This window comes from Daucus carota, chromosome 7, assembly GCF_001625215.2.
Source record: "Daucus carota subsp. sativus chromosome 7, DH1 v3.0, whole genome shotgun sequence".
Lineage (NCBI taxonomy): Eukaryota > Viridiplantae > Streptophyta > Magnoliopsida > Apiales > Apiaceae > Daucus > Daucus carota.
Genome location: NC_030387.2, coordinates 5651591 through 5670708, shown reverse-complemented (window position 1 = coordinate 5670708; position 19118 = coordinate 5651591). Strand labels below are relative to the sequence as shown.

At 35.1% G+C, this 19118-nt stretch overlaps 1 protein-coding gene across 1 annotated transcript; it reads right to left on the bottom strand.

The window, feature by feature from the left end:
- Positions 1–2: 2 nt before the first annotated feature.
- LOC108196178 (glucosidase 2 subunit beta) lies at positions 3–16290 on the bottom strand. The gene is made up of 16 exons (XM_017363339.2): positions 15960–16290; positions 15747–15869; positions 15528–15623; positions 13994–14233; positions 11808–12022; positions 3813–3896; positions 3631–3693; positions 2623–2941; positions 2139–2243; positions 1951–2052; positions 1789–1846; positions 1592–1660; positions 1362–1449; positions 927–988; positions 603–654; positions 3–507 (listed from the first exon to the last, which is right to left on the bottom strand). Exons 1-16 carry the CDS (start codon positions 16087–16089, stop codon positions 445–447), a joined length of 1869 nt encoding a protein of 622 aa, XP_017218828.1. The 5' UTR covers positions 16090–16290; the 3' UTR covers positions 3–444.
- Between the last annotated feature and the right edge of the window lie 2828 nt (positions 16291–19118).

Below are 19118 nucleotides of genomic sequence, written 5' to 3'. Positions count from 1 at the left end.
AATTGAAACACGGAAAATACATACCTAAATGCCTCATTTTCCATAAGTATAATAAAGCTACTGATGTGTCCAGGTAGAGGTAAAGACTATAATTGATATCAGTAGCATAAACAAAACAGTAAAAGCCTTGCAGCAAGTTAAATTTCGATGGAATTCTTCCTTTTGCCGGACTTCCCACATCTTCTCAATACCAACCATGCTATACTAGTTCTGTTTGTTATTCCTTTAAAAATTTCACTAAACATTTCAACGAGGATTCTTTGATCTGGGTAACAGGAAGCTCTATAACTGATACATATAAGTGAGTCGGCTCATATCTTGCTAAAATTTTGCAGACAAGGGTTGCAGTTGGTGACAACACTGAAGCGACCAAAATGTTCCCAGCGTAAAAAAGAACAATCACATAGATCAGTCAGCACAATATGAGGCATCTTGCCATAAATTTCAAAGTTCATCATGACCTTGAGGTTGTTCCTTGTTCATCAAAGCTAACTTATCTTGCAATTCCTACAACATAATAGAATACAAAACACTGTTATAAGATCCAAAAAACACAGCACAGATTACAAGATCGACTAGGAATAAAACATGAATACAATTACCTTAAGTTTTTCTTCTAGGCAAACAACCGGAGTTGATAATAGTGCTTCATATCTACAAAAAATAATAAAAGAAGCTCAAGTTACGCAACTGCAAAGTGAGTGCATAATATCTACCCAAAAAAGGCTCAAACTACAGCAACTGCAAAAGAGTGTTTGTGTGTGTGTAAAGTTATAGCAACTGGAAAAGTGTAAGCGAGTGGGTGGGTGGAAGACGGCAAAACTGAACTCTGTGCATGTGTGTGTGTGTGTGTGTGTGTGTGTGTGTGTGTGTGTGAGTGAGAGAGAGAGAGAGAGAGAGAGAGAGAGAGAGAGAGAGAGATTTACTCGCAGCGGCTTGGCTCATCTACATCGGTGATCTCATTTTTCAATCCACATCTTAACCTTACCTGTATCAAGGAAAATATCAAGAATTGACATTTATAAAACTTTTATGCTAGTTTAATGAACTTGTGGCAATAAAGTTACAGCTCTCTAACAACTATCGCCAGTAACCTAAATATGTAAAAAATAGATGCAGTATGCATTTTTTTAATTAACTTCTGTTTCAGTAAAAATAAATTAAAAGCCTTTTATTCTGGGCACAAACAGGAAGAGGCTGCAGGCATATTTTCAGAAATGGCTTTCCAGGGATAAGTATAACCCAGTTTTACTTGGACCCTGGAGCAAGCTTGTCAATTAATAAGTGACAGTCTGACAGATAACTGAAAAGGGAGCCCTGAGACACCGATGCATGAATGTACTACAAGGGAGGCTCCATACCGTCAAACTTCTGTCAGGACCGTTCCAGCATTTGTCTCCATTGGAAAAACGCATGATTCTGTACGAATCCTCAAATTTGTCCCAGCTCCTAATTTCAAAAAATATTAGGAACAATAAGCTATAATACAGAAGAAAAATGTAAACTCTTATCATGAACAGGCACCTGCGGGTGAAGACTAGATTATAGTGTACAAACCAATCTAATGGCACAACTTTAATATATTGCATACCCCAAACGAGTTGAACCGTGTCCCTCTTCCTGGGTAGCTTGTTTGAAAGGGCATACTTTATAAACATATCTGAGGCACAAAAGTATAAAAAAATACAGATATTTAAACAAAACATGAGCTATTAACGGAGAACAGAAAAAAATACTTGAACAAATTATCGAAAGCTAAAAGCAAGTATTGGATGAGAAGTCTGTAACTTGTTCTCCTTCATCTCTAAACATTGACCATATAATGAGTAGAATTCCTTCTCGCTTCCTGTAATTACGATAAATTAGTTCAATACAAGATTTAGAGGTATACACTGAATGAAAAATATAAAGCACACAATAGCATATTAAGAATATACCATGTGGACTCACCAAAATCATGTTTAACTTTTTGTGTCAGGCTTGAAATTCTTGACTGTATCTTAGATAACTTGGCATTCAACTCATCATATTCTTTTCGCACACGTGCAGCCTCTGCAAATGGCAAATGCAACAATAACCAACTCAGATTCAATTACTTTCATCTTAACAGAGAACTGAACAAGGACCTCAGTTCGCACCTGATTTATCAACTGGAGTTTGGAACAAATTAACGGCCTGAAGAATGTTTCGAACAGTATTTTGTATCTTTTCCAACCAAGATGGGTTACTTCTGCTTGAAATATCTTTATACAATCCAAATTAAATTAAATTCATCAGGCAATACCCCAGAAACCAATATATACACAACACATATTATATTGCTCGGGCATTGAAAAGCAGCAGTCAGCTTTGATAGAAATCCATAAATATACTCAAGGAAGAGAGGACACCCATGAAATTATTACATACTATTTTCATAATATATTAGAAAGGGAGGACACCCACGATATAATTATTTGTTCACTAGACAGATATCATATGATAGTGCAATGATGAGCCTCGCCTGGAATAATATCGGTACTGGCGTTTTCACCCATGAGCCGTAACTCTATGCCATGAGATTTATCTAATAAAAAAATAAGTACCTTTTACACATAAAACTTTGGTAAAGCATCAACAGACCTGTCAATTCTGAATCATCATCTGTTTCATATTTGTATGAAGAACTAGTAGGTTCGCTAGCATCCTCTTCCAAATCCTCAACATGGTCATCAGCTTCTTCATCATCGTATGTAGAGTGCTCATCCTCAGTTTCTGACTCATAGCTGTTATATTCTTCATCCTCTATATTTTTTGTCTGCTCTTCATGATCCTCATCATCAGCAGCAGAGTCAGCCTCTGCACTTTCCTGATCACTTTTTTTCCCAGTCCAACGTGAGCCAACAATGCGACCTAACTCTTCCTTTGACAAAGATTCAGTATTATCAGATGCATCATCTCCCTGCAAATTCCAATAAAGCACCAATAACCAATAATATATGAGTCAGTCATACAAGTTCTATCAATATTCAATAATGTCAAGCAGCATATAGATCATCAAAATTATAACTGGATTTCGAAACTTTACAAAAGAACCTATTTCATAGCTAGAATCAAACAGAAGTAAAATCACAATAATTTGGTACATCCACAGTCACTTTCTTGTCCATAACACAAGATAAACATCATTAGGAATTAGGGTTGGACACGTTGCAGTTCGAAAAGCATGCCCAATAATATCACAAGCTTAATTGCATATGGATAATCATAAATATATTCGTCTTCTACCATGTAACTGGATAAATATAATGACTCCTCACTGATCGCGTTACTAAACAGACAGAAAATTTAAAAATCTAGATTCAAAAACATTTATTTGACAATAAAACATATTTATCTGTAGCCAAGCAGCTACCATCTGACCAAGAAGAGGGTGCAAGCTCTGTTGAGGGTACAAATGAGGGGATATTGCAGCTTGTTAAAAATTCTAACAGAACTGTTTATGCATACGCAGACCTTGTAAGATTCAACACATAAGAATTTATATCTTAATAAACATTACTGTCAGCATAAATTAGGTATAATGAATTCATGACAAGTCGGACCGATTCAAGCATGCGAATAATATTATAAACTTAGTCATGATCAAACCTTGCTTGCAGTGTCGATGCCAGCTTCAGGCGCAACTGCTGAAGCTTCCTCAGTTGCAGTGTGCTAAAGTCGAAGAAAAATTTACACGCATAAGAACATATTAAGTACCTAATCCCATCATTTAATTAAGATGAAATGGGGAAAAGTTTTAAGATTGTGCATAAGTGCAAGAGAATAATTACCTCTCCTTCGCTTGAAGACCGCGCCTCTTCATTATCATCACTATGTTGATGTTCATCTACAGATTTTCCATGTACTGTCACATCCTAATAGAAAGTTGGAATTTAGAGCTAGAGGGTCAAAAAAGCTTTTGCAATAAGAAAATTTTTGATAATTATGTCCAATTGGCTATATCAACCTAGTTTCAGAAAGTAACCATAATTTCCACTGCAATTCCTGAATTCTAGATGGAAGATTCCGCATATTAGACATAAATATAAGCAAGCAGATGTTTAAACAGCCAATCTCAAATAACAGAAAAGCAGGCAAATGGGGACTTCTTGGGTCATGGCTCTCCAGTTTGCAGATCATATTTGTATTAACACAAGAACACTGTATGGTAGACTTAAAGAAAACACTATAAACTCTTAAATGCTGGCAAATAATAAATGATGCTATACTATTAAGAACTACTATTAGTTTCATATTGAGTACTTGTACGGCAATAGTATAGTGAGTACTAAAATCTTTTCATGGAGGTTAGTTCAGGACGGGTAGCAGTATATAAAACAACTCAGCTTGTACTTTCCATTATGTTTGAACAATTATCAGATAATGGAATTCATTTTCCACCAACACTTTCTCTCTCTTGGTTCTGTATCTTGTTTCTCTCTATAACTGAATCATGTGCATTTCACCTCTTTCAATCTATTTTTCTACGGTCTCTATCTCTATATTCTGCTAACAACTGTTTCTCTCTACAAATCTAGTTATCTTCTATAATTATACACTAAAACACCAAAAACCCCACCCTTGTTTCTCTTACGTTTCTGCACTATCAAGCAAGTATACTTGACATATACTTCTCAAGTAAATCATCAATTGTTGTTGCTATATCAAGTTATGCACAATATATCTTACTTGACTAAGAACTAATATTTGTTTTTGTTCCACTAGTGTACGGGGGTTTATTATTCATGTAGTGATGTAGATTAACTCCCACACTGAACAGTGCAACTTTACCAGTGGCTTGTGTTTCACCACCCTACCGCCACCCACCCCTCAAACACAAACTTACTGCAGGAGTAGACACTAAGGACTCAAGCTTGCACCTACTCCATAAGTAGGTAAAGGAAAAAGGAAAATGTAACAAGAAAGGAATAAAAACACAGACATAATTGTTTCACTACAGCATTTTATCACATTCTCTACATCTGACTGAACCTTAAAACGGCTCAGCACATTCCTCACTCAGACCCCTTTTCTCATCCAACTCTTTTATTTTGCTTCTGCTTTTTTCCTATTCTCAGACCCTCCAAGTAGGGTTGTGCATTCGGTTTGGACACGGAGGTTAAGAAATATGTATAAAGTAGTGGAAAAGAGAAAGAAAAGTGGGTGAAGTGGTGGGACCCATTGATTTTTAATACATAAAAGAGAGATAGTGGAGTAAAAGTAGTGTAAAAAGGGAGGAAAAGTGGGAAAATGGTGGGACTCATTGACTATTTTAGGAAAGTTTTGTGATGTAAAGAAATGAGTGGGACGTCCAAAAAAGGAAACTGTAAAGAATCTGGTGGGACGGAGGGAGTAATAGATAAAATTGTCTAAGCAATCTCATTAGCTTAGTTTACTCCTCTCACGTAAATGGGTTTATAACACACAATCCAGGTAGTTCCCCTCTCTCCCTTTCTCCTCTCTTACGATTGTATTACTCTCCACCATGCTTATTAAGTCGACAAGTCGAGCCTCGGCGCCCGGACACCTTGGAATCGACTAGTCGACAAGTCGCCCGACTAGTCGAAATAAGTCGACAAGTCGTGATATACATAAATAAATAAATAAATATATATATATATATAGGGATAGGATCAAATAAAAAGTTTTTTAAATTACAAACTTACAAACTTTTTTTTATTCTCCCATCGTGTTAATCCTTAGTTATAGAAAGTATCTATGTTGAAAATTCTTGAAAAAACATCACAATTTTTTAAAAAAACGCATAAATAAATCGTGCATTCAACACATTTGTAACTGGGGTTCAACATCGGGTGTTGAACACTAATTATCATTGTGTTGAATATATCTATAAAGATGCTTAAACTATACCTTTGGGGTTTGGGTAGGGTCTAGAAACATAAATATTAGTTATATAATACATTTAATTTAGTTTTTATGTTGAAAAATTAGTTTATGTACTTCTCCAATACAATTTTAGTCGATGTTCAACAAAATATGTTAAAAAAATGTTGAACTCAAATTATATATGTGTTGAATGTATAAAGTTTGTAAGTTTGTACCAGAACCCACCCCTATATATATATATATATATAGTAAAGATTATATAATATAGATAAAAACACATCATTCAATATTTCAAATAGGAAAGAGACAATAAGTTCAAATACCAAAAGTTAAGCATCCCTAAGCAAATAAAAACATAATAGATGAGTGAAATAAACTAATCAAGCATGAAATCTTCATCTCCCTCTTGAGTATTCTTCAAAGATGGATCGGGAGGAACACTATAGTCATCTTCCACCTCCATATCATCAATAGGAGTATGGTCTTCATCTTCCCCCCATCCATCATCATCATCATCATCATCATCATGTAGTGTCGAACTAGTGCCACGTCGAGTGTAGGTACGCATATCACTAGTTGAACCACCTTTAGCTTTTCTTGGTAAAGTGCGTCCCTCAAGTCCTTGTGAGGCACCCGAAGCTATATCCACCGCACTCCAAAACCTATCCTCAATATCATTCATCCAATCATTAGTCCACTCCAAGTCTTCAAATATTAGTGGATTATATTTTTCTCCAAGTTCACGCATCTTTTTGAATCGGGAATCGGGCAAGGCTGCTGATCGGGAATCGGGAATCGGGCAAGGCTGCTGATCACGTGTAAAAGCTCAGAACATTAAAAAAAGCCATATTTTTTTAAATTAAATATGAATTAAAAATAATTTAAAAATAGTCTAAAAATAATTAAACGTTTTTAATAAATCTAGACTTATAAAATAAATAAAATTTAAGTAAACTAAAACTAGAATGTAATTTTTAATAATAAAAGTTGAAACAAAATATTAATCAAAATTAATTAATATTAAATAAAAATAATTATTAAAACGCTTTTGATATAATAAAACTTGATAAAAATTAAAATAGTTTTTCAGACAAAAAAAAGGATATAAATATTAAAAACGGTTTAAATAAATGTTTCTACATAAAATTAGAATTTAAAATTAATTTTGAAAAGTAAAATATAAAAGTAAATCAAAAACAATTAAAACTAACAGTACGTGGTGTCGGTCTGTGTGGATGTACCGACAGACGTGTACACGCGTCCCCAACCCAGAATATATACACACGCCACCATGTGTATATACATACGAGCGGGGTGATTGAAAACTAAAGAAAATCAGAGAGAAAAGAGAGGAGAAGAGAGACAGAGAGAGGAGAGGAGAGGAGAAGAGAGAAAGAGGAGAAGGGAGAGAGAGAGGAGAGATGGAGGGAAGCTTATCGGAGAGAAGCTGATGAGCTGATGAAGGAGATGAAGGGGAGACTAGCAGGGGCGGAACCAGGATTCAAATATGGGGGGGACCAAATTGATTAAAGTAGAAAACATACCGGTTTATTTGAGATGCGCGCGCCTTTCTTTGACTGAATAAAATGAATCAATAATCTCGTCAGTAGAAATGGTCTCGGCAATCTCCTTTTCAATATATAGCAACAAATAATCTCTAAGAAACTCATCTTCCATACGATTCCGAAGGCTTGTTTTCACAATTTTCATAGCTGAAAAAGCCCGTTCAGATGTTGCCGTAGATGCCGGAAGAGTCAAGACAAGCCTCAATAGTCTATCAACTAATGGATACATGTCAGCTTTGCCGGTGGTTACCAATCCATGACATAAATCTCCAAGAGTAGACAAATTCTTCAAATCTGGATGAACAGGAACATCTAAGCCATAATGTTGTAGTTCATACCTTAAGTGAATTTTTTCATCTCCCAAAAAATCTTCTGAATAAAAATTTTCAGCTAGCTTGCAAATGTTCTCTATATTGAAAGATTTGTAACCATCCCTAGGATTTAGTGATGTACTCAGAATTAGAAGCTCTGTCGTTTGCTCGCTGAACCTATTGTTTAACTCCTGCAATTGTTGGTCTATGGCAGCGGTAAAGATTTCTACTTTGTAATGATGTTCCGTTGTCACCATTTGCTTTTGTTTTCCTTGCCGACGGAGAGATTTAAGCACATCAAAGTAAGGAACATTCATGTCCGGAATCTCTATAGTATATCGCTCACAGAATGATTTCACGTTCTCTAAAAGACTCTCCCAGCCATCACTTCTCAATTTTTGAATCAACAACTTTGTAGTGGAAACCAGATGCATAGCATTTAAAATATCCTGAGACTTTTGTTGTAATGCTCGACAAAGTAGATCAGTAATAGCCATTATCTCCTTGACCACATGTAAGATAAATACAAATTCATAAGACATCAACATTTTAATAGCACTTAAAACATCACCTCTTTGAGCAAAAGTTGTCCCTTGAGCAGCAACATCAATCAAAACTGAGCGAGTGGCACCGTACATTCTGATCAAACTACATATAACAGTTAAATGCGAACTCCATCTAGTATCCCCAGGACGTTGCAATGTTCCAATTTGATTGAGACCTTTACCCGTTTGAATCTCTTCAATTTCCTTTAAATGCTCAATTTCAGCAATTTGATTATCTTGCAACTCATCATGCCGTTTACAAGAACTAGTAACTGCATTGATAACAAACACCAGATTTTGAAAGAAAGTGTGAATCTGAGGTACTTCTCTGGTTGCAGCCACAAGTGCTAACTGCAACTGGTGTGCCAGGCAATGAATGTAATAGGCATACGGGCATTCTTTAAGAAATAGTGCTTGCAGCCCGTTCCACTCACCACGCATATTACTGGCGCCGTCGTATCCCTGGCCTCTTATGTTCTGGACACTAAGATTCTGATGAGACAAAATAGCACATATTTCTGTTTTCAATGTTAAAGATGTTGTATCTTTAACATGGACTAAATCCAAGAAACGCTCCCTCACATAGCCATTCTTATCAACAAACCTAACAATGATGGCCATTTGCTCTCTTTTAGAGATATCTCTAGATTCATCCACAATCAAACAATATTTAGCATTATCGATCTCTTCACGAATTAAACTTTGCACTTTCCTGGCAAAAACATGTAAAAGCTCTTTTTTGATTTTTGGTGAAGTGTATTTGGCATTTTTTGGGGCTTTGTCTAAAATAATTTCTTCTACCTCAGGACTGTAAGAAGCCAAAAGCTTTAGCATCTCAAGAAAATTACCTTGATTCTTTGAGTTGCATCTTTCATCATGCCCTCTGAATGCACAAGCTTGGAATGTCAACCACTTGATTGCATCAATTGATGTTTTAAGACACATTCGATTTCGTTTAATTTCTTCTGCACTTTGTTTCTCTACTATCTTCTCCAAGTGACATGGCTGATTTTTGAGATTATAATAACATTTGGCCGCAAAATTATGAGCTGAATTAGAACCATCTCCTTTCCCAACATGACATCTAAAAGCACAATCTTTTCCATTATTTACTTTCCTCCAAGTGTTAAGCCCCTTAACAGTAAATGTATTGGAACCACACCTTCCTAATGGATTTTTAGCAAAAAGAAAACAATAAAAACAGTATGCTGCATCTTTTTCTGGTGAGTACTCTAACCAAGGAAATTTCTGAAACCAACATTTTTGAAATCGACGGGGATGATGTCCTGGACCCGAGAAAGGATAGACTTGCACAGGTTGATATGGACCAAGATCAATATATGCCCTCCTAATTAAATCTTTTTTATTTGGGTCATAAGTCTCAATTTGTTTCCGCAAACCAGGATCACGTATCAATGAATTAAAATCAATACTTTCATCAATATTATCAGAGTTAGTACCTCTATTAACATCATGTTGCTCGGAGTTGTTGTTTGTCCCGCCAAAAATCTGAGGCTCGACTCCATGATCTCCATCTCCAGTGACTCTAACTGAGGCAGCAGTAGGAATAGGTTGTGCTTCACTTTCAAAGATAGGTTGCTTCTTCTTGGGTTGAAAATAAGACGTGATTTCTTTTCTCTTGCTCATGTTACTGATAAAACTAGGGATTGTAATTTGTAAATTGGGGATTTTGGTTTTGGGGGTTTAAAGCAGACAAGTCAGTGTTATGTTTTTTCTTAATGTGTTAGTCGTTCCCCCCCCCCTCCCTGCTATCTTACTTTACAATTTACAATTTACATGTTATGTTTGTTTTATTAGCTAATAAATAATTATATATAATACATCAAAAATAATATGGGTTAGATTAGATATATATTTAACAAAATTAATAAAATTTGTTTACCCAATAGTTCCCCCCTAGTTCCTCCCCTGGAGACTAGTTGCTGCCAGATGTTTCCAAATGTTTGCAGCAGATGTTTCCAGCAGCGAATGATAGATTTACGATAAGTGTAGCTTAAAAATTGTAATCGGGTCGGGTTTAACCTAGTTTGGATCGGGTCGGGTCGGATTTGACCCACGGGTCGACTTTTCTTTCAAGTCGCTCAACGACTTTTTCTATCAACCGACTGGGCGACTAGTCGACGACTCAATAACAATGCTCTCCACTACCTTTCACCAAATCCAAGGCTAACTGAATTGTCCTCATTACCCCTGTCATGTGCATTTCCCTGGTCACCCGTTTACTTGCATCTCGCATATGTCATTAATGTAGGAGGTTTCGTGGTTACCTGTGGAGTTCTAATTAATTTATTTGCCCTTGTGAGCATTGGCTAGGTAATAGGGTCGCTGTGGTGAATGATATTTAGCACCAAAAAAACCACCGTTCTAATACTCACTACTTGGCAAGTTAATGTCTTAAAGAAGCACGATAATTTTCATCTGAATATGTTGCATATACATAATTTACACATATGACATAACTTATAGCTTTGTCTCTGCTGCTGAAGCATGGTAAATTACTAAATTGATTCACAACACTCTTGTCCTACATCACAACGTATGTATGGCTTTTGACAGGCTGGGCCTTGCGGGCGAGCTAAAATGTAAGAAGGAATCAAATCATACATCTATACTCGATGGATTACAAATCGTTTGTATGCAGATAACAAAAAATTCTAAAATGTCGAAGATGCAGGGCTACTGAAGCAAGTATTTTATTTATTTTTTTGTCTTTCTAAGCTGTTAAATCACAGGATTTATCATAAATTGTAGTGAGGTATCATGATTAGGCAGTATAATCACTGAAAGCAGCAAGCTCATTTGGACCTCAGTCTCAAGGCCTATCACTTGGCAGCCCCCTATTGCAACTCTTCTTGTTCCCAATTTGAATTGAAATCTCTCATGTTAACCATTGGTAAGGTTTAGGTTGGCTGCAAATGAGCAAAGCAGAATTTTGGGTTGACAAGCTCTGGTTGATCTAAGATTTTGAATGAATCACGCCAAACTTGGTTCTATGCATATTTGAATTATACTAAGTACTGTGGAGTCTTTCAGGCAATGACAACTATTTTATTACCAGAAAGAAAAAAAAGAGAGTAGAATTTGTTAATTAAAAATTAAAGGATCAAGCTAACACAACTTTTGTACTCCACGGCTTCAACTCAAGTGCTAGAGTAGCCAACAGAAGCTTTTAGAGCTTTAATTGCTCTTTGCTATATAAGTTGATGCTCTTTAGTATAATATGTTTAAGTTATTAGCTTATATAAAACGAGTGCTAGATGGCAGAGAATTAAATCAATATCTAAGCGCAATTGGAGATACCATTGTTTCTGGTACAGAAGTTCCTATAAAAATAGGAAATGCCCTACCCTAAAAAATATATTTACTGGCAAAGGGTCTGCTGCTAGGTCAACATAACCTGTTGCTGGTGACATGTCTACTTTGCAATATTAAACAACGAATATGCATATATGAATACTAGTTACCCTAGTTATACCATTAAAACAAAAATTACTGACCTCCAATGGAGGAGAATCTTCCACTAGTCCAATATGGTCATCATCTGTACTTTCCGTAGTGACTCCTCCAGTGTTACCCGTGTCCGGAGCATTGTTATCACTTTCTTTATCTTCCAAATCTTTCTTCTCCTTCTCTTCTTTCTCTTTTTGCAAGCGTTCATTTTCCTTTTGCAAACGTTCTTTCTCTTCTGCCTTCTCTATTTGCTCTTTGCGGTCTAAATGGAAATTTAAAATTTGTTAGCAACCACAAGTTCAGCATCGCATTATAATATCAATATCTTCATCTTTGTGTGCTTAACGCAATGTCAAAGTTCACAGGTATTAGGTATATAAGTACAGCCTCAGTAGTTTGTATTGTAGAATTTATTTCACCCAAGTAAGAAATTCCCATGTATTTGATGCCAATATATATAAGTACTACAGAATAACCAAATTATTCATATTTCTCGATATGATAATAATATCTAATAATCATCAATGCACATAAGGATTACCGCTTCGATGTGGAGCTGGGGCAAAGATGGAGAAAACAAGAAGCATGATACAACATCCACAGATGTGGAGCTTGATTGACTTTGAGAAGGCTTATGATCGATTAAGATGGTCTTTACATTAATGCAGATCAATTTACCTCGACTTTTAATAGGTGTCATCAGGGAATGTGTTACCTTATTATCAATGAGTGTTCCTTGGTGGGCCTACAGAATCTTTCACTCCAACAAGGGGGATTTGGCAAGGAGATCCTCTTTACCCTTATCTTTCACGGAGAGGATAAATGAAGTAAGAGAATAGGCAATTCCGGGAGGGTCACCTTTCTTTGCAGATGATATGCAGAAGTACTTATAAAGCAAGCAACATTAATCCGGAATGCTTGACTAGATTTTGTAAGGCCTCAGGGCAAAGTAAGTCAGTCTCAACTAAATATCATATTTAGGGAAGATATAAGCAATAAGTTGGGAATGTAATCAACTGAAGACTAGAACTAAGCTTGGAAATGCCTACCTTGATGAGTCAAGTGATGAGAGAAACATTTTGTTACCTTTCTGAAAAGATTGATAGAAGCTTAGCAAGATGGAAGACATCTTTAAATGGCAGGTCGTATCACAACATTAAAATCAACTATCTCAATGGCCTATTATTCAATGCACTATGCAAAAATTCCTCGATCAAGTAGAAATGGAACTGACAAAAGAGCAACAAAATTTTTATGTAGGGAGGGAATGAGGAAAATAATGATAGTACATCTCCTGTCAAGCGATACCATATACAGAAACCACACAATCAAGGAGGATGGGGACTGAGATCTGCGCATCCAGCCAACACTGCAATCCTCACAAAGCTAGGATGGAGGATGGAGGATGTTGAAGGAACCTGCTTCTCTCTGGAGTTGTGTTCTACAAGATAAGTACTGTAGCGGAAGATGTGATGTAGATATAGTTGTTCTGAAATCTGGTAGTCAAGTGTATGGCGTGGAATCGCAGATAATGCTAAGCTTCTACAGGTTGGACATGGAAACTCTAGTCTATTCTGGGATCATAATTGAGTGCTTAATAAACCTTTAGGACTCGCAACAACTGACAAAATCCATGCTCAATAGAAGGTGTGATCATTGGAGAAATGTGGAAAGTTGTTGCAAGTCTAAAAGGTTTATTAGATAGATAAGACATTTTGAGTACCGATTTTGTTCTTGAGCATTCTTCTGACACTAGATGCCCTATATGAAATGCTGCCTACAAATCATTTTTAATTACTACAGGACTGCACATTTGCAAGAAGAGTGCGGAACCATGTTGGGGCTGTTGCAGGAACAACAGATTTCTACTCGGAATGCAACCAGAATTGGATGGAACGTAATTTGAAGGCTGAATAACATATATACCAAAAGACTGACAATGCCTCTATAGGATCTTCAGCACCAATTGCAAAAATGATTCAACTAATTCAATAAATTAAATAAATTTGTGTCAGAAGCTATGTTCAGTATGTCCGGCAGTGATTGCCTTGTTTATGTCATGAATCAAAAACTTAAACTTCAATGAAAACATGAATATTTGTACTTTCAGTTAACATCAGGGGATCTTCTAATTCCTTCCAAAAGTCTAATTTAGGTAAACATTTGGAAGAAACTAATCCTGCAATTGAAACAAAATAGTAACATTTGAACATTATGGATAAAAAGAGATTACCCTGAAGTTGCTGAACCAGCCCCTTAAGTATTTTCTCCTCATTTTTCAGTTTTGTGAGTTCTGCAGCATCCTTTTCTGCAGCCAATTTCGATTGTTCAATTTCCTTTCTCCTTAAAGTGACACCTTCGCTATATGTTGTGATCTTCTTCTTTAATCTATCCCTAGCCATTTTTCCAGCTTCCCAACAAGTATTGGGGCACATAACCTTACCATCATACTCATCACTCCCATCACAGCAATCTGGAACAATATTAACGATTTAAATAATTCAGTAATAACTAATGTATTAACTAATATAGGAATTAAATCATCTGACTATGCTGGTACCCATGGTCATACACTGCGAAAATAGATTTAAACAAAATAAGAGAAACTAGAAATCACTTCAACCATGAAAAAGAATTAGGCAACATATTAAAGGGAATGAGATGCAACCATATAGTATAATGCATTGCAATTAATCCAGTGCGCAATAAAATAATGCATGAGCCAGTCCACAATCTTCATTCGACTTCATCATTTGATATGATCATCTTACATAAATACTTCAAGTTTTTGCGGAGACTAAAATATGGGTGAAAAAATTGAAGTGTAAGGCTGCGTTCACTTGGATGGAATGGAATGGAGGGAGAATAGAATGAAATCCGTACTCCAAATTGTGGGTGATCAAAGAAAATGGCTATAAGTTTCATTCCTTCAATCATTCCATTCCATCTATTTGCACTAGAAACCTATCCAACATGTTTTGGAAAGAATGTTCATTCCATTTTTTCATCATGTTTCCCTACAATCTTCATCATAAGAAATTTAGACTCACTCATATTTAGTCACTAGTGTCTCATACTTGCTTCTTTCTCCCTCAAACTTCTTTATAATTTTCCATTCCATTCCATCCAAACGAACGCAACCTAAGTGTCAAAACTCATATAGTAAGTCTGGAATGCTCCACGTGGACACCTTAATTGTGTTTGGTTGGGGTGAGTGAACTTACAAGGAATGGAATGAAACTCGAACTAGATTATGGGTAGATGTTCCATTCCTATCAACCTAAACTAGAGTTCAGATGTTCAAATTTGAGAAGGGAATGCTTCATTATCCACATACGCGTTTTCTTCCGAAATCTCATCATAAATGCACTCAGTTTTTTTTTCAAATGTTCCCTCCTGCCTCCACTGTTTTCATTTATTTTCACTCATTTCACACCATTCCATTCTATATTCTCCCAACCAAATACAACAATGAAGCGCTGAAAAAATATATTAAATCTTATTTATATTTAGTATATCAAACTAATCTAAATTCAGTAAATTGTATATATATACCACAAATAGTGAAGGAATTTGGGATCCTATTCGTAGTTTATTCCGCTACTAGCTCACAAAATCCGACATTTTAATTGTGTCTACTTCAAATATATCACAACACAGTTCTAGATAAAAAAAATCCGCTTTCTATTAATATAGTACCAACTAAAAAAGAAAAACACACAGACGACAAAACAGAAATTAAAAAATGAAAGGAGGCAACGCATTACCACATATGCCGTCATTGACTCTAGAAGAATACAGAGTAACAGGAATATGACCCGCATTCTTGCAGTAGAACTTTCCATTAGGACATGCTGACGTTCCTGCACAACAAGACCACGAAATTCCGTTTGACACCACGAAATTCCGTTTTGTCAAACACATACTCACCAATAAATAATAAATAAATACATAAATTCAAGAAGAAACCAGAATATAGGCAAGACCTGGCTCATCAGTGCCATCAGCAGGACAATCACAGAAATCATCATTAAGCTGTGACTTATTAATTTTCTTAGATCCATCTTTACACTTAATAACCGACGAGGAGCCCGAGTAATAACTCAAATCTGTTACAACCATAACAAACACATAAATCATCATTTCACACTAACACAAATACATAAAGATAAAACTGAGTGAGGCAATTGATCAAACACCTTGTGGAGAGACTCCTAGTAGATTAATCGACGAAGAAGCTGCCGATCTATCGATCAAAATCAACAAATAAAACACCGATAAGAAGAAGAAAGATGAAATGAAACATGAATTCTTCATCTTCTTCTGCATCCTCGCTCTTCTTCTGAAAATTCGATTGGATTGTACAAGAATGTAGTGCAGCTCAGACTGATACAATTAGATAGATTTTGTGTGTGTGACGGTTCGAACCCTAATAACTAATTCTCGTTCCGATCAGCTACAAAGTACAAACTGAAGCAACAGCTTTCAAGTTTCAACTACTCTACTGGTATAAGTAATAGTCGATTTTACCTTATAACAGTCCACTCCGCGCAGCACACGTATACATTGACTCTTGTGACCATCTTTAACAAGGGTATACTGCTTCCGTTCCTTTTCACTTGTCATTTTGAATGATTAAAAAATATACTTCTATTTATTATTTTTAAAATTTTCTTTCTCTAAATTAAAATATATAGTTTATATTTTTATTCACAAAAAGAAAATTTTAAAAATAATGAGCGGAATTATGTTTTTTACTCACCTTAAGTTACGTGCAAAAAGTCAAAGTGACAAGTAAAAAGGGACGGAGGTAGTATTATTCTATTTTTGTTTTAAAAACCACTTTTATATTATTTTATGATTTGTAAATTTGATTATAATTTCTGAATTATTTATAGCGTCAGAGTTTGATTATCATTTTTTCTATATAAGTTCGATTATCATTAATGTGACTTGGTTTTTCGAGTTTATAGCCGAAAATAACCGTAGTTGTGTTTATCAATAATCGATAATTAGGGAGAAATTATCAAACATACACTTTTTTAACATGTTAATTGCAAAATTACAGCCTCCTTCATATCATTGCAATTTTATGTTTTTTGAAAAGAAAAGGTAATAGATTTGTAAATATACGTTATCAACTAACGTAACAACAACAACAACAACAACATCTCTTCTCTCTCTCAATCACAACATGTAATTAGATATAATTTTCAATATCTAAGTATGGTGTGGGTCGTCGCCCTCCACCATACTTGGGGAACCTAAACCTCTGGGACAGTAGGGACAGTGGGTCGTCACTTGCAACTCATTATGTAATTAAATATAATTTTCAATAGAATTTTTCAAAGTTGCGTTTGTGGTTGCTAGTAGTTGCAGATATGGTTGCAGATGCAAATGCAACCACAGTATTTTCGCAAATAGTTTTTGAAACATAATATTCTTGCAATTTGTTTTAAAAAGTGACAATATTTTTGCAAAAATTCTTTTAAACTTGGGTATTTATGAAAAAAGTCCATAATTAAATTAGATGAAATTTATACCAATCACAGCTCGTATTATAAATAAGTATATTCGTTAATTGAGTTCAATAATTAAATGTTATGTCCGGAAATGATTATAGAAGGAGGGTTGAATACAATCGTCACAAAATAATCGCAGCTGAATAATCAGATTCGTATTTAACTTGATAATCAGATTTTAATTAATTAATATAACAATGTGAAAGTCGTTATATAATTAATGAGGTTCAGTTTTAACGTACGTTAAAGTTCCTAAATTTTTTTCTCAAACCCAATTGGCAATATATCATTGATTTCTCTGACACTAATAATAATGAGACCCTTTTATATGCACATCAATCACACAATTAAAATTAGTCATCTGACTACCACGTCGTCTGGGAAAAAGTTTTGGAAACAGATTTTAGGGTACGTAGCATTATCTTTTCTGATGGTTGAAGTTGCTCTAATTATTATGTTGAACAATTGAATCAATAATGCTATGTACTTAATCTGGAATGTTAAATTTTTGCCAATGCAAAAATGTCGAATCTCAAATTGGTGAACGAGTATATCCTTCTTTCTTTTATCCGCTTTCTTAAATCACACAGTTATATTTTTACGCTAACATATTGTTTTTCAATCTCTTTTTTATCTAAATTTAAGTATCTACTTGCGATTAATATTGGAGAGCTGATTGGATCTGCTTCTTTGCATCTCCTCGGTCCTCATCGCTCTAGTCATGCAATATCCACTACATGAATGCTTGATGTTTTACCAACAAAAGTTTGCAAGTTTTATTTTACAGATTTTAGCCTTTTCAATATGAATTCTTTATACCTCTCATCTCTCGTCTTGTATATCAGTCCCCCAAAAAGACGTCCGGGTAACAACTCTCTCTCGCATCGGTGGTCAACGACGGTCATCGGCTGAGTACTTTTTTCTAATTTTCTGTTGGATGGCGATCAATAGAACAATCGATCGATTCTCTAGCCTATCTCCTTTCTCGTCACAATTCCGTTTCGATGGTGATTTTTGGACTTTATTTTAAAATCGGTAATATCTTTCCTTTTATTTTTAAAATCAAATCCTCTCCGTCTCTTTAAAAGGTACGTCTTTTCCTATGTTTGTTGTGTGTTTTTCGCTTGTTTTGTTGACTTTTGTCTTTTATTATGATTGTAGATGTACATTATTGCATGTTTGTTTCTCTTCTCTTCTGATATAGAAGTTGTATAGGGTTTTTTCGGTGAACAAATTCATTTGTAACTTCGTTGGAACTTGTTCGGATTAGGTTGTGAATTTTGTTGAGTGTAGTAGTCTATATTTTTCTAACTTGATTTATCCTAGCCGGATTTGATGTGGTTGTCGGTCACAATATTAGTCGAAAACGAGGTGTGTTTTAGTTTTTATGTGTTCTTTGTGTTCTTCGTAGTTCTTGATTTGTTGACGTGTTTCGTGTGTATTTGATCTTCTACATTATAAATTTTAGTTTTCAAAATTGTTTTTAGCTGCATGTACGAATAAATTATTGATTTTTATGATTTGAATCTGTATTATTTTAATTATGGTATAAATTTATATATTGTACATGTATATATGTTAGTGTGCAATAATTTTGGGTAGGAAAGAATTAAATACTTCAGTTATACATAAGGAATTAAATTTCATGTAAATGCGATTTATATTTACCCAAATTAGGGATTAATTGATTCCATTCATGTTTTTTGAAAAATTGTGTGTTTGGTAAGTGTTTATGTGCATTTATTCCGCTTAATTGGCATATTAAATTTGTTAATTTATTAATATTTATGAATATTTATTGGGTGCCATAATTGATGGCTTTTATTAGGTCTTGAT